Source organism: Neofelis nebulosa, chromosome 2 (assembly GCF_028018385.1).
Source record: "Neofelis nebulosa isolate mNeoNeb1 chromosome 2, mNeoNeb1.pri, whole genome shotgun sequence".
NCBI lineage: Eukaryota > Metazoa > Chordata > Mammalia > Carnivora > Felidae > Neofelis > Neofelis nebulosa.
Window position 1 is genome coordinate 32571087 of NC_080783.1, and position 16716 is coordinate 32587802.

The window sequence follows — 16716 nt, forward strand, 5'->3', positions numbered from 1 at the left end:
GGAAAGTACCTTAGGTGAAAGATTGCTTAGTGGAAAGAGACTGGACTTTAAAGTCATTCAACGTCAAATATCTGATTTACCATTTCCTTGTTGTTGGAACACCAAGTAAAAACTTCTCTGAGCCTAATCCATAAATGTAATGAAAAAGAGTGGTTTACTTTACAGAATGACTGCAAAGATTAAAAAAATCAAAAAACTAATGCACGTAGAGAACCTAATGCAGGACCTGGCACAAAAAAAAAAAAAAAAAAAAAATCAAGGCTGCATAAACAAAAGAAAAGGAGAGAACTTAGTGAAAAAAGTGCCACTTGGTACTTCTGGGTAACTAAGGAACATATATAATGCAGACAAGACCTAAGTTATTAATCCTGAAGAATATCTAGATATAAGGGACAGAGCAGAATAACCCTAGAAATGGGTACCTTTTCTTTTTATAAAAGACACCTGTTGATTAGGTTTTTCCCTGAAGTCATACTTCTTGATAGTAAACCCTTAAGTTGTATGTCTCCCACTTGCAAAGACTTGGAACAATCTGATATGGTCACAATACCCTATGTTTCCAAACTTAGGAGAAGATGACATAATGAACACAGAAATAGCAGAGACAAAGCTGATAAAAGAGAAAGAACAGCAGGCAGCAACTGGCACTTCTAGAAAAATAGAAATCAGGTATATGTTCATATCAAATAAGATGAAATGTTCCTCTTCTGTTAGCACCAGTCCCAACCTCTCCTAGAACGGAAAAGCAGGAAATTTCCCACTTCAGATATTGTTTCTCATCCAAATTGAAAAAAAAAAAAAATGAACTTCTGGTACTAAACAAGAATGATTAGGTGTTTAACTCAGAACACTGCTTTTGTAAGTAGAGTTTATTATTTTTTAAGATGAGTATTTTTTAATTTTTTTGCTAGTTCTGAAAGTGAAAATCTGAAACCATATTGGTTTTAAGAAGTCCACTGACAGCACCTCAGGTAAAAACCAATCCCAAATCTTTCTAAAACAGAATTACTTTACAGCAAAACAAGTTAGATTTTTTTCAAAGCCCATCCATGTTAAAAAAAAAAATTCAGTTCCAAATGGAGTTTACAAAGGCCACCCCAAATGCTACCCCCCGCCCAGGGAAAACTTTTTAGGTGATGGTCTAAATTAATTCAGATACCACAGCATTTTCTTTCTGGACCAAATTAAGAATTCATCTGACCAGAACTCTTTTTTTTTAATATGAAATTTATTGTCAAATTGGTTTCCATACAACACCCAGTCCTCATCCCAACAGGTGCCCTACTCAATACCCATCACCCTCCCACCGCCCCATCAACCCTCAATTTGTTCTTAGTTTTTAAGAGTCTCTTATGTTTTGGCTCCCTCATTCTCTAACCTTTTTTTTTTCCCTCCCCTCCCCCATGGTCTTCTGTTAAGTTTCTCAGGATCCACATAAGAGTGAAACCATATGGTATCTGTCTTTCTCTGTATGACTTATTTCACTTAGCATAACACTCTCCAGTTCCATCCACATTGCTACAAAAGGCCATATTTCACCCTTTCTCATTGCCAAGTAGCATTCCATTATACATACAAACCACAATTTCTTTGTCCATTCATCAGTTGGTGGACATTTAGGCTCTTTCCATCATTTGGCTATTGTTGAGAGTGCTGCTATAAACATTGGGGTACAAGTGCCCCTATGCATCAGCACTCCTGTATCCCTTAGGTAAATTCCTAGCAGTGCTACTGCTGCGTCATAGGGTAGATCTATTTTTAACTTTTTGAGGAACCTCCACAGTTTTCTGGAGCAGCTGCACCAGTTTGCATTCCCACCAACAGTGCAAGAGGGTTCCCGTTTCTCCACATCCTCGCCAGCATCTCTAGTCTCCTGATTTGTTCATTTTAGCCCTTCTAACTGGAGTTAGGTGGTATCTGAGTGTGGTTTTGAATTGTATTTCCCTGATGAGGAGCGACGTTGAGCATCTTCTCATGTGCCTGTTGGCCATCTGGATGTCTTCTTTAGAGAAGTGTCTATTCATGTTTTCTGCCCATTTCTTCACTGGATTATTTTTCGGGTGTGGAGTTTGATGAGCTCTTTATAGATTTTGGATACTAGCCCTTTGTCCGATATGTCATTTGCAAATATCTTTTCCCATTCCGTTGGTTGCCTTTTCGTTTTGTTGGTTGTTTCCTTTGCTGTGCAGAAGCTTTTTATCTTCATAAGGTCCCAGTAGTTCATTTTTGCTTTTAATTCCCTTGCCTTTGGGGATGTGCCGAGTAAGAGATTGCTACGGCTGAGGTCAGAGAGGTCTTTTCCTGCTTTCTCCTCTAAGGTTTTGATGGTTTCCTGTCTCACATTCAGGTCCTTTATCCATTTTGAGTTTATTTTTGTGAATGGTGCGAGAAAGTGGTCTAGTTTCAATTCCTCTGCATGTTGCTGTCCAGTTCTCCCAGCACCATTTGTTAAAGAGACTGTCTTTTTTCCATTGGATGTTCTTTCCTGCTTTGTCAAAGATGAGTTGGCCATACTTTTGTGGGTCTAGTTCTGGGGTTTCTATTCTATTCCATTGGTCTATGTGTCTGTTTTTGTGCCAATACCATGCTGTCTTGATGATTACAGCTTTGTACTAGAGGCTAAAGTCTGGGATTGTGATGCCTCCTGCTTTGGTCTTCTTCTTCAAAATTACTTTGGCTATTCGGGGTCTTTTGTGGTTCCATACAAATTTTAGGATTGCTTGTTCTAGCTTTGGACGAATGTTGGTGCAATTTTGTTTGGGATTGCACTGAATGTGTAGATAGCTTTGGGTAGTATTGACATTTTAACAATATTTATTCTTCCAACCCATGAGCACGGAATGTTTTTCCATTTCTTTATATCTTCTTCAATTTCCTTCATAAGCTTTCTATAGTTTTCAGCATACAGATCTTTTACATCTTTGGTTAGGCTTATTCCTAGGTATTTTATGCTTCTGGGTGCAACTGTGAATGGGATCAGTTTCTATATTTGTCTTTCTGTTGCTTCATTATTAGTATGTAAGAATGCAAGTGATTTCTGTACGTACATTGATTTTGTATCCTGCGACTTTGCTGAATTCATGTATCAGTTCTAGCAGACTTTTGGTGGAGTCTATTGGGTTTTCCATGTATAATATCATGTCATCTGCAAAAAGTGAAAGCTTGACTTGATCTTTGCCAATTTTGATGCCTTTGATTTCCTTTTGTTGTCTGATTGCTGATGCTAGCACTCCCAACACTATGTTAAACATTAGTGGTGAGAGTGGACATCCCTGTAGTGTTCCTGACCTCAGGGGGAAAGCTCTCAGTTTTTCCCCATTGAGGATGATATTAGCTGTGGGCTTTTTATAAATGGCTTTTATGATGTTTAAGTATGTTCCTTCTATCCCGACTTTCTCGAGGGTTTTTATTAAGAAAGGATGCTGAATTTTGTCAAATGCTTTTTCTGCATCGACTGACAGGATCATATGGTTCTTATCTTTTCTTTTATTAACGTGATGTATCACATTGACTGATTTGCGAATGCTGAACCAGCCCTGCAGCCCAAGAATGAATCCCACTTGATCATGGTGAATAATTCTTTTTATATGCTGTTGAATTCAATTTGCTAGTATCTTATTGAGAATTTTTGCATCCATATTCATCAGGGATATTGGACTGTAGTTCTCTTTTCTGCTGGGTCTCTGTCTGGTTTAGGAATCAAAGTAATACTAGCTTCATAGAATGAGTCTGGAAGTTTTCCTTCCCTTTCTATTTTTTGGAACAGCTTGAGAAGGATAGGTATTATCTCTGCTTTAAATGTCTGGTAGAAGCCATCTGGTCCTGGACTCTATTTGTTGGGAGATTTTTGATAACCGATTCAATTTCTTCGCCGGTTATGGGTCTGTTCAAGTTTTCTATTTCTTCCTGTTTGAGTTTTGGAAGTGTGTGGGCGCTTAGGAATTTGTCCATTTCCTCCAGGTTGTCCAGTTTGTTGGCATATAATTTTTCATAGTATTTCCTGGTAATTGCTTGTATTTCTGAGGGATTGGTTGTACTAATTCCATTTTCATTCATGATTTTATCTATTTGGGTCCTCTCCCTTTTCTTTTTGAGAAGCCTGGCTAGAGGTTTATCAATTTTGTTTATTTTTCCAAAAACCAACTCTTGGTTTCATTGATCTGCTCTACAGTTTTTTTTAGATTCTATATTGTTTATTTCTGCTCTGATCTTTATTATTTCTCTTCTTCTGCTGGGTTTGGGGTGTCTTTGGTGTTCTGCTTCTCTTTCCTTTAGGTGTGCTCTTAGATTTTATATTTGGGATTTTGCTTGTTTCTTGAGATAGGCCTGGATTGCAATGTATTTTCCTCTCAGGACTGCCTTTGCTGCATCCCAAAGCGTTTGGATTGTTGTATTTTCATTTTCATTTATTTCCGTGTATTTTTTAATTTCTTCTCTAATTGCCTGGTTGACCCATTCATTCTTTAGTAGGGTGTTCTTTAACCTCCATGCTTTTGGAGGTTTTCCAGACTTTTTCCTGTGGTTGATTTCAAGTTTCACAGTATTGTGGTCTGAAAGTCTGCATGGTATGATCTCAATTCTTTTACACTTATGAAGGGCTGTTTTGTGACCCAGTATGTGATCGATCTTGGAGAATGTTCCATGTGCCCTCGAGAAGAAAGTATATTCTGTTGCTTTGGGATGCAGAGTTATAAATGTATCTGTCAAGTCCATCTGGTCCAATGTATCATTCAGGGCCCTTGTTTCTTTATTGATCCTGTGTCTAAATGATCTATCCATTACTGTAAGTGGAGTATTTAGAGTCCCCTGCAATTACCACATTCTTATCAATAAGGTTGCTTATGTTTGTGATTAATTGTTTTATATATTTGGGGGCTCCCGTAATCGGCACATAGACATTTATAATTGTTAGCTCTTCCTGATAGATAGACCCTGTAATTATTAAATAATGCCCTTCTTCATCTCTTGTTACAACCTTTAAAGTCTACTTTGCCTGATATAAGTATGGCTACTCCAGCTTTCTTTTGACTTCTAGTAGCATGATAGATAGTTCTCCATCCCCTCACTTTCAATCTGAAGGTGTCCTCAGGTCTAAAATGAGTCTCTTGTAGACAGCAAATAGATGGGTCTTGTTTTTTTTTGTTTTTTTTTTTTTATCCATTCTGATACCCTATGTCTTTTGGTTAGAGCATTTGGTCCATTTATATTCAGTGTTATTATTTAAAGATACGGGTTTAGAGTCATTGTGATGTCTGTAGGTTTCATGCTTGTAGTGATGTCTCTAGTACTTTGTGGTCCTTGCAACATTTCACTCACAGAATCCCCCATAGGATCTCTTGTAGGTCTGGTTTAGTGGTGATGAATTCCTTCAGTTTTTGTTTGGGAAGACCTTTATCTCTCCTCCTATTCTGAATGACAGACTTGCTGGATAAAGGATTATTGGCTGCATATTTTTTTCTGTTCGTCACATTGAAGATTTCCTGCCATTCCTTTCTGGCCTGCCAAGTTTCAGTAGATAGGTCTGTCACTAGTCTTACCAGTCTCCCTTTATATGTTAGAGCGTGTTTATCCCTAGCTGCTTTCAGAATTTTCTCTTTATCCTTGTATTTGCCAGTTTCACTATGATATGTCGTGTAGAAGATCAATTCAAGTTACGTCTGAAGGGAGCTCCCTGTGCCTCTTGGATTTCAATACCTTTTTCCTTCCCCAGATCAGGGAAGTTCTCAGCTATGATTTGTTCAAGTACACCTTCAGCCCCTTTCTCTCTCTCTTCATCTTCTGGAATTCCTATTATACGGATATTGTTTCATTTGATTGCATCACTTAGTTTTCTAATTCTCCCCTCATACTCCTGGATTTTTTTAGCTTTTTCTCAGCTTCCTCTTTTTCCATAATAATATCTTCTAATTCACCTATTCTCTCCTCTGCCTCTTCAATCCAAGCTGTAGTTGCCTCCATTTTGCACCTCATTTATAGCATTTTTTAGCTCCTCATGACTATTTCTTAGTCCCTTGATCTCCATAGCAATAGATTCTCTGCTGTCCTCTCTACTTTTCTCAAGCCCAGCGATTAATTTTATGACTATTATTCTAAATTCATGGTCCGCTATATTGCTTAAATCGTTTTTGTTCAATTCGTTAGCTGCCGCTACTTCCTGGAGTTTCTTTTGAGGAGAATTCTTCCGTTTCATCATTTTGGATGGTTCCTGGGGTGGCGTGGAACTGCAGGGCACTTCCCCTGTGCTGTCTGGAGTAACTTGTATTAGCAGGCAGGGCCGCAGTCAGACCCCATGTCTGTCCCTAGCCCACCGCTTTGGCCACAGTCAGACTGGTGTGTACCTTTTCTTCCCCTCTCCCAGGGGCAGGACTCACTGTGGAGTGGTGTGGCCCCTGTCTGGGCTACTTGCACACTGCTAGGGTTGTGGTACTTCTTTGATGGGATCTGGCATATTAGCTGGGGTGGATCCGCAAGGTGCACAGGGGCAGGAGGGGCAGGCTCAGCTCACTTTGCCCTCGGTGGTCCCCTGCAGGAGGGGCCCTGCAGCACCAGGAGGGAGGCAGACCCATTGGAGGGATGGATCCACAGAAGCACAGCGTTGGGTGTTTGTGCGGTGCAAGCAAGTTCAGTGCCAGGAACTGGTTCCCTTTGGGATTTCAGCAGGGGGATGGGAGAGGGAGATGGCGCTGGCCAGCGTCTTTGTTCCCCGCCAAGCTGAGCTCTGTCTTCCGGGGCTCAACACCTCTCCTTTGCAGTGTCCTCTCGCCCTCCCACTCTCAGAGCAGAGCTATTGACTTATAACATTCCAGATGTTAAGTCCCGCTGGCTGTCAGAACTCACGCAGTCTGGCCCCTCTGCTTTTGCAAGCCAGACTCGAGGGCTCTGCCTTGCCTGGTGGGCTGCCCCTCCACCGCCCCAGCTCCCTCTTGCCAGTCCATGTAGCATGCATCGCCTCTCCACCCTTCCTACCCTGTTCCGTGGGCCTCTCGTCTATGCTTGGCTCTGGAGAGTCCGTTCTGTTAGTCTTCTGGCGGTTTTCTGGGTTATTTAGGCAGGTGTGGGTAGAATCTAAGTGATCAGCAGGACGTGGTGAGCCCAGTGTCCTCCTACGCCGCCATCTTCCTCCTCCCTACTATCTGACCAGAACTCTGTGAACCAGAAAATCCTACTTTAAACTAGATTTATCTTTCTTAGAGCTGAATAGAAAATCAACCATTCTAGGAGATTTAAGCAGGAATCTGATGAGAAGAATTATTTGCAATATTCAGTCTAGTCCTAGGCATCTTGTGAACAGGGAAGGGCAGCGAGTAACTAGACATTTGTTTTCACTACACTTAGCTAAGATGATTCCTCATATGACAACACCCTTTCCCTATAACCACCAAAAGGTCTCTAAACTTAGTAATTTTATGTTCACAATATACACTAATGATGTTAATGTGAGGAGATGTCCTCACCAAGTGACTGGACCAAATACACACACAAACACTCACACACACACACACACACACACACACACTAAAAGGCTCTGCAAGCAAACCAAATTTACATTATGAGTCTGTGCTGATGAAATATATAGCCTTTCCAAGCATGACCTTCCTGGTTATTTATAAAATCCTTTGTAGCACAATCTTTGAGGCTTATTGTTTTAAAACATCCAGTTCAAAGAGTTCTGAGGGGCACCTGGGTGGCTCAGTCAGTTAAGCATCCAACTGTTGGTTTCTGCTCAGGTCATGATCTCATGGTTCCTGAGTTCCAGCCCCACGTCGGGCTCTGCACTGACAGTGTGGAGCCTGCTTGGGATTCTCTCTCTCCCACTCTCTCTACCCCTCCCCTGCTCTCTCTCTCTCTCTCTCTCTCTCAAAATAAATAAATGGACTTTAAAAAATAAAAAAAAAGTTTTGAAAAATCACTTAGGATTTTACATCTTATTTCTACAGGTTTATAAATACTCTGAGAAAAGCAGACAAAACAAACATCCTCAATACTACTACTAAAACCATTAAAGAATACCACCTTTAGAAGTTATATTTATCTGACAGCCCATTCAGGTTTAGCTGCTTATATTTTACATTGCAGTGAGGGAAATGATTTAAACAATTCATTTTAAGAGTGAAATATTTTCTGAGCACCTGGGTGGCTCACTCAGTTAAGCATCCAATTTTAGCTCAGGTCATGGTCTTGCAGTTTGTGGATTTGAGCCCTGTATTGGGCTCTGTACTGACAGCTCAGAACCTGGAGCCTGCTTCAGATTCTGTGTCTCCCTCTCTCTGCCCCTCCCCCACTCGTTCTCTGGCTCTCTCTCTCTCTCTCAAAAGTAAACATTTTAAAAAGTGAAATATTTTCTAAACATGAATAGCAAGGAGTATTTAAAAGTGAACTTAATGATACTCAGTAAGGAGGCTTTTTTGATGGAAGAGTATATGGTTACCAAATAATTATCAATTCTGTAGTCTCAGAAGGGTTAAAAGAACTGGATCATTGTTGTTATTCCTTTTGAACCAAAAGAGTCACAAGAGGTTATGCCAAGTGAAAGTAGCAAATTAACAGTTTAAAAACATAACTTGTATTAATAATCAGTGTAAAGGGCCTATCTGGCTTACTTGGTCATCTGAGAATATACGTACCACTGTTCAGTTGTTCCCTTGCTTTTTCGTTCTTAGAGTAAGCATTCTCTAACAAACACTAAAGACTGCCTAAAATAAGGATTTGAAAATAGCTTCTTGCTACTGCTCTTTTATTCATACTTTGCTAAAGCTCTACCACATCTGCATTTTTCTGGAAATTTATGGTAAGCATCATTTAGTGAATATATGTTATTGATTTCTCTTCTGCAATATCACCAACCCAATATAATTTTTTCATTGTTTCTTTTTAGTTGTTTTTAATAACATTCAGTGGTTAAAACCTGGCATTTTCCCTGTGTAAAACACAATACTCATTTACAAATTCCTCATACAAACTATATACAGTCACATTTCTTGCAACCAACATTCCACTTTATGAATTAGATTTTTTTTAACCTTTGCTATAAGAAAATATGAGCAGTATACTATAGGATATCTATTAAAAAAGGTGTTGGTACTTAAATACATTACTGATTCTTTAATGTTATGGATTGAATATTTATATATCCCCTAAGTTCACAGGTTGAAATCCTAATGTGATGGTATTAGGAGGTGGGACTTTGGGAGGCAGTTAGGTCATAAGAGTGGAGCCCTCATGAATGGAATTAGTGTCCTTACAAAGGAGACCTAGAGAACTCCCTCTCTTTTCCACCATGTGAGGATACAAGAAGATAGCAGTGTGCAACCCAGAAGAGAACTCGAGAAATTGACCATGTTAGCACCCTGATCTCTGACTTCCAGCTTCCAAAACTATGAGAAATAAATTTCTGTTGTTTATAAACCACCCAGTCTCTGTTATAGCAGCCTAAACTAAGACACTTACCAAACGAGGTTTATATATGTAAATGTACAAATGTACAAACACACACATACTTATTTACCACCAGAGTGCTTCATATTGATATTTAAAATAAAAACTGTTAACTTGTTAGCTCTATTTGTTTCAGTGACTCTCTTTGCAGCTGACAAGATGAATGATACATTGATATTCCTATTTCTGTGACTACATTTTTAAGAAACAATGAGAGCCAAAGGGATTTCAGTTATGCCCCGATCAAAGTGTTCCTTTCATTAAATTGCTTCTGAAATAATCTTATTAGAAAACAATTACTGTACCCTTAGGATCATTACAAAACAATTATTGTACTCTTAGGACTTGGCACTTCAAATAAATTCCACCAACAGTTCTCATAATTCCATATTTTAATTCCTATGTTTGGTTGCCTTTTCAACTCAAACCAACTACAGTAACAGTGCTGCTAGATTTCCATCTCACAGAAAATCACACTGAATTTAGAGACACATGAATCCCAGCCTGTCAGCTCACCCCTTCAGAAGTCCACATCCATTTTAAGCCTCTGATTGTAAAAAAAACAGGCTCATAAAAAACACAGCTGGGATCATTTTTGTTAAATCAGAGAATTAGCTGCTTGAGAAAGCACAACACACGTTTTTTCATTTTAAATATTAATAAACAGGGATGAAGGTAAGACCCATGGGAATAATACAAGACACATAATTTTCTAAAGCAAATAAAAAGAAGAAACACCGAGTAGCCTTAGGACACTGGTTTGCAAAGTATTGATTCGAAAGAAAGAAAGAAAGAAAGAAAGAAAGAAAGAAAGAAAGAAAGAAAGAAAGAAAGAAAGGAAGGAAGGAAGGAAGGAAGGAAGGAAGGAAGGAAAGAAAGAAAGAAAGAAAGAAAGAAAGAAAGAAAGAAAGAAAGAAAGAAAGAAAGAAAGAAAGAAAAGAAAGAAAGAAAGAAAGAAAGAAAGAAAGAAAGAAAGAAAGAAAAGCTTTTCAAAGAACATGATTTAGTAAAAATAAATTTTAATTCAAAAAAGCACCATGATTAATAAACTAACAAAGCTGCAGTCACCCTCTTTAAACAGTTACCAAATCCCTAGAGATGAAAGGCAGAACTTAAAAGAGAGGCATACAGGAGAAAAAAAATAAATAAATGAATTGTCTCACACATTATATTGAAGGCTCAAGAATCTCAATTCGTTTTATATCCATGAGTGTGAAAAATACTTTCATTAAAATTATTCCTGAGAGTAGGGCATTTTTCTGCTTTAATCACATACTTTCGTTAAAATCAGATTTACAAAGAAAGAAGTACTGAAATATGTACATAAAACACATTTAAGTATGTGCTCAAATAGCCTTCAAATAAATTCCACCAACAGTTCTCATAAGACCAGTATTTTATACGTGTATATGTACACAAAAAGAAGTAAATATCCTTGTACCTATTTCCTGAATATCATATACACATGGGTCATCAACTGTCACAGTGAAGTATCTATCTCTCAGCTCCATTAGGGAACCAGCCATTTTAGACTGACACCACTCTTTCAAAATTCTACTTGAGCATAGGGAAGGGTGTATGGGCCATAAGCAGTATTTGTCTAGACTTCCAAGGAGGGCCAGAGAGAGACCTTACCTTCAACACAACTATGAAATAAGCCATATCTACTAACAAACTAAAGTTTAAAAATAAAAACTGCATTTAGGTATAAAAATGAGTTTGGAACACATGATTTAAAATCAGAATGTATGAAAAAGATAGGCAGATTTGTCAAAATTAAGCTCAAAATGAGTTTAAAAGAATGGCACAGCAAAAAATCATTAAGTGTAATCAAGGACAGCAGCAAGAGTATATTTCAGCTCAGGCAGTTGGTCATCACACTACAGTGTAAATATGGCATTTAATCTGTAAGAGGGACCCAAAAGAGTCAAAGGATTTGAGTAAAGGAACAGGAGTTCATTCTACATCCAACAGCTACTGAGCACTATTCCCAGGATAAAACTGTATAAAAGACTGACGAGGTCTCAGGCTCTCAAGCACTTTATATCACATTGTGGGATCCTCCTCACCTCCAACCCCCTACCTCCCAAAAAGAGACTACGAGAGTAAGAGGAAGATTTTTTAAAGTCCGAAGTTAGGTAGGATAGTATGAAAGAACATGGAACTCAGAGGCAGACGATCTAAGTTCAAATCCTAACCTGACATCACCTCAGCCTCAGTTTCTTCACCTATAAAATACAGATGAAAATGAACACATGATTAGAGGAATCAAATGAGATAATATATAAAGGCATTCTTTAAACTGCATTTATCAAGGGGCACCTAGGTGGCTCAGTCTTAGGTTAAGCGTCTGACTTCAGCTCCGGTCGTGATCTCACGGTTCGCGAGTTCAAGCCCCTCACTGGGTTCTGTGCTGACAGCTCAGAGCCTGGAGCCTGCTTCGCGTTCTGTGTCTCCCTCTCTCTCTACCCCTCCTTGGCTTGTGTTCCCTCTGTCTCTCAAAAATAAATAAACATTAAAAATAAATAAGTAAACTGCATTTATCTAGAAAGAGAATCAAATTTCTTCTGCATAACTCCCAAGGAATAAGGAGGTTTCACCAAAAGGTAGCCATGGTTGACTGGTTTCAGGGCTTATCAAAAATGGAATGGGTTGTCCCTTAATATTAAAGGTGATCATATACAGACTTACTGGCCTCTTAGCAAAAATCCAGAAAAACACAGTAAGTTGATATACCATGTCCACAATAGTCACAGTGTCTAGTATTTGCTTTCACCTTCTCTGGGGAAGAAGCAAAAATAATGTTTGCATGTGACTTTAAATATGTGCCAGATTAATTTTTTTCTGTATGCATGATGCATGATGAAAGACTGACTGTAGTATCTGGATCAATCTGTCCAAGTCCCAGCTTTCCCATCATAGGTTTGGTATGAGACGTGAATACGACAGTATAACTGCCTAGCACAAAACAGCTTCAAAAATATCATCTCTCCTTTACTATGCCACTTATAAAACTATGTTCATATACAGTCAATTTTCATTATTTGGTATTCGTAGAGCAAGGATATCTGATAAAATAAGAAGGAAATACTGTTCACCATAGTATTATTTTTAAAAGCAAATAATCACCAGCACAATCAAAAAGATTGTTTGGAAAAATTAAGTTCTACTTTATATGGAAATCGTGTACTGATTAAAAAAAAAAAAAGAAATGGATGATATAGTATTAGCAACCTTGTAGTCATTCTTCCATTCATTGAACAAATAGTACTAAACACCTATTATGCACTAGTCATTTGTAATTAAAGGTCTTTTCTTCTGTAATTGAAATTTTAAATATTCTATAAAATGCAAAAGAAAATCTAACCTGGATTCTGGCTATAAAAAGGTCCTCCATTCATCTGATTCTGAAGGCTTGTTTGTGAAGTTATGGAAGGAGGGCGTCTATAGGGCAACGAGCCCCCTATTGTTGGGGGAGTATGGCGAGAGGCAGGTCTATTCATACTGTAGAACTGAACAGGATGACCTGGAAAAGGGACAGAGCACAAATTTGCCATTAAAAGAAAATTATCTCAGACAACCAAATGCTTTATTGTCTGAATCTTAATAACATGATTAAAAATAACAATGCTTAGCTAACTTAATTGCTATCTGACAAACATCATACAAGGCCACAGCTATTGCTCAGCTAACATATCAAAGTGCAAAAGCAAGAGGGGCGCCTGGGTGGCTCAGTCGGTTAAGCATCCAACTTCGGCTTGCATCATGATCTTATGGTTTGTGTGTTCAAGCCCCACATCGGGCTCTGCACTGACAGCTCAGAGCCTGGAGCCTGCTTTGGATTCTGTGTCTCCCTCTCTCTCTCTGACCCTCCCCAGCTTGTGCTCTCTCTCAAAATAAATAAATAAACTTTAAAAAAGAAAGTACAAAAGCAAGAAAGTCGGTAAATAAAACTAGGTTTGGAAAAGCTATGGTCTAAACAGATTACTAATTAATACTATAATTGTATTAAACTAATAATTTGACAGGGTTTCAAAATCATCACAATTAAAATCTGTGGCTTACTTCCTCCTCCACCCCTCAAAAATGGCCACTAAAAACTAAACAGAAATTACATTTGGAAAAGAAAAAGAAAAAATGTTTAACACACAGTCTTATCCAAAACAATAATAGTAATAATAACAATAGCAATAAATTTAAAGTCGCAAAGCCAATTCATTTAAAGGAAAACAAAGTATTTCACAAAAGGTAAAGTGACATAATTCCAAATCAAATACGTCTTTATTCAATCAAAAACCTCCATGGGGCACTTGGGTGACTCAGTTGCTTAAGCATCCAACTTCGGCTCAGGTCATGATCTCACCATTCCTGAGTTCGAACTCTGTGCTGAGCTGTCAGCACAGAGCCTGGGGCCTGTTTCAGATTCTGTGTCTCCCTGTCTCTGCCCCTCCCCCACTTGTGCTCTGTCTCTCTCTCTCTCTCTCTCTCAAAAATAAATAAACATTAAAAAAAAATTAAAGGGGTGTTTGGGTGGCTCAGTCGGTTGAGCATCTGACTTTAGCTCAGGTCATGATCTCGCAGTTGAGTTCAAGCCCCACATCTGGGCCCTGTGTCCAGCTCTGTGCTGACAGCTCAGAGCCTAGAGTCTGCTTTAGATTCTGTGTCTCCCTCTCTCTCTGCCCCTCCCCCGCTCATGCTCTGTCTCAAAAATAAATAAACATTGAAAAAAAAATTTTAATAAGAAAAACCCCTCCATTTCCGAAGGTAGATTATTTTGCCTTAAAATTAGAGGTTGGGGTGCCTGGGTGGCTCAGCTGGTTAAGCATCTGACTCTTGATTTCAGCTCAGGTCATGTTCTCAAAGTTTGTGAGATGGAGCCCTGCATCACATTGGGCTCTGTGCTGACAGCAAGAAGCCTGCATGGGATTCCTCTCTCCCCAACTCTTTCTGCCCCTCCCTCTAAATAAATAAATAAATAAATAAATAAATAAATAAATAAATAATTAGAGCTTAAGCAATTTACAAGTATGAATAAAGCTAAGATACAAAAAAGTAAAATATATCTTATTTGTAATACAATCTCTGAACCTATACACATTTATTAGCAATTTCACTCAACTGTGCTGAGAATACTTAAACAGGTAATGCTAACTAAAGACATTCTTTCGTAATCTATCTAAGTCCCTAATGCAATTCAGCTCCTAAATTTTCTCTTGACTCCACTTCCACTTAACATCATTCAGCTGAAGGCCTACTATAACAGAGCAAACAAAGCACTAGAACACCCTGGAGAGACCACTCCAGTAGACAAGAAAGGAGGGGAGGAAACAGGAGGAGAGAAGAAGGGAAGGGAGACGTGAGAGGGGATGAAAGGGGAAGGAGAGGAGAGATAAAGGGAAGAAGACAGGAGCACTTGTGTGGCTCAGTCAGTTGAGCGTCTGTCTTTGGATCAGGTCATGATCTCGTGGTTCCTGGGTTTGAGCCCTGCACTGGGCTCTGTGCTGTCAGTTCGCAACCTGGAGATTACTTCAGATTCTGTGTCTCCGTCTCTCTCTGCCCCTCCCTTGCTCACCCTCTCTCTCAAAAATAATAAACAAACATTAAAAAATAAAAAACAAAGGGGAAGAAGAGGAGAAAGTGCAGGGAGGAAGGAAGAGAGAGGGGAGAGGAGAAAAGAAAGAAAAACACTTCTGGCAATTTTTCATCTTATCCATGACTGTAAAAAGGATTTACGTGACTAAAACTGGTCTTCAGGAACTCCAAAAATTTATCAAACTTGGTTTCATATGAACTCATATAAAGAATATTTTAAAAGTACTCAAGAGGGGCGCCTGGGTGGCGCAGTCGGTTAAGCGTCCGACTTCAGCCAGGTCACGATCTCGCGGTCCGTGAGTTCGAGCCCCGCGTCAGGCTCTGGGCTGATGGCTCGGAGCCTGGAGCCTGTTTCCACTTCTGTGCCTCCCTCTCTCTCTGTCCCTCCCCCGTTCATGCTCTGTCTCTCTCTGTCCCAAAAATAAATAAAAAACGTTGAAAAAAAAAAAAATTAAAAAAAAAAAAAAAAAAAAAAGTACTCAAGATCTGCTAAATCATTTAATTTTACATACGACAGCATCAAAACCTAAAAATCAATTCTGTTGTATAAAAATCTGGAGTATTCAAGCTTAAACATAATCTACTGTCAGGGGGCACCTGGGTAGCTCAGTTGGTTAAGCCTCCGACTTCAGCTCAGGTCATGATCTCACAGTTCATGAGTTCAAGCCCTGCATCAGGCTCTGTGCTGACAGCTCAGAGCCTGGAGCTTGCTTGTCATTCTGGGTCTCCCTCTCTCTGCCCCTCCCCCCATCTGCACTCTGTCCCTCTCTCTCAAAAATTAAAAAAAAAAATTTTTTTAAAACATAATCTACTGTCAAGTCTATATAACCACAATAAAAAATGTAAAAACATATATACTAATAAATTATTACTTCAAAGATATGTTTTGTCATTTGAATCATCAGATACAAATACATTATTGGCATTTTAGTAATTAATCTGTAACAAACTAATACAGACCTATGATCTTCAAGTTAAAAACATCCTGATAATTGACACCATTATGAATTTTATAGATTACATCCAGTCTAAAATCTCACATAAGTCATCGATAATTCAAAAACACTACTAAAAGACAATCTATTGATACCATTAATAAAGCATTTATTTTGCCTTGGGTTAAAAAAGCAAACAAAGCTACAGTTTAATTTTACAGACCTAACTATAAAACCTAAAACTAAAAACTTTTAGGAAAAACAGAACAAAATCTTTATGACCTTGCATAAGCTAACAAGTTTGAAAGTATGGCACAATTCATAGAAGAAAAAAATCAATGAACTAGACTCAATCAAAATGAAGAACTCCCCATTTAAAAGATACCATTAAAGAATGAAAAGTTAGTCATAAATGGAAGAACGTATTTCCAAATCATAAAATTGATAAAGGACTTTTATTCAGAAAAAAAAGAATTCAAGGGGTGCCTGTGTAGCTCAGTTGGTTGAGCATCCAACTCTTGATTTTGGGCACTAGTCATGAACCCAGGGTCATGAGATTGAGCCCTGTGTTAGGCTCTGTGCTGAGCGTGGAGCCTGCTTAAGATTCTCTCTTTCCCTTTGCCCCTCTCCCACTTCTACACACTCACTCTCTCTCAAAACAAAACAAAACAAAACAAATGAAAGAATTCAGTAAGAAAACAAACAACCCTATTCAAAAGGTGTGTGAGGGGAGCAAAACATTTGAACAGACATT

The 16716-nt window shown here is 38.6% G+C and overlaps 1 protein-coding gene across 43 annotated transcripts in view; it reads right to left on the reverse strand.

Moving 5' to 3' along the window:
• The window catches only part of ABI2 (abl interactor 2), a 115810-nt gene that overhangs the window by 18524 nt on the left and 80570 nt on the right, over positions 1-16716 (reverse strand). For all 43 annotated transcript variants that reach the window (XM_058708440.1, XM_058708422.1, XM_058708403.1 and 40 more), the window contains one exon: positions 12803-12961. In XM_058708440.1, the coding sequence (XP_058564423.1) occupies positions 12803-12961 (159 nt within the window). The remainder of the gene's footprint in view (positions 1-12802; positions 12962-16716) is intronic.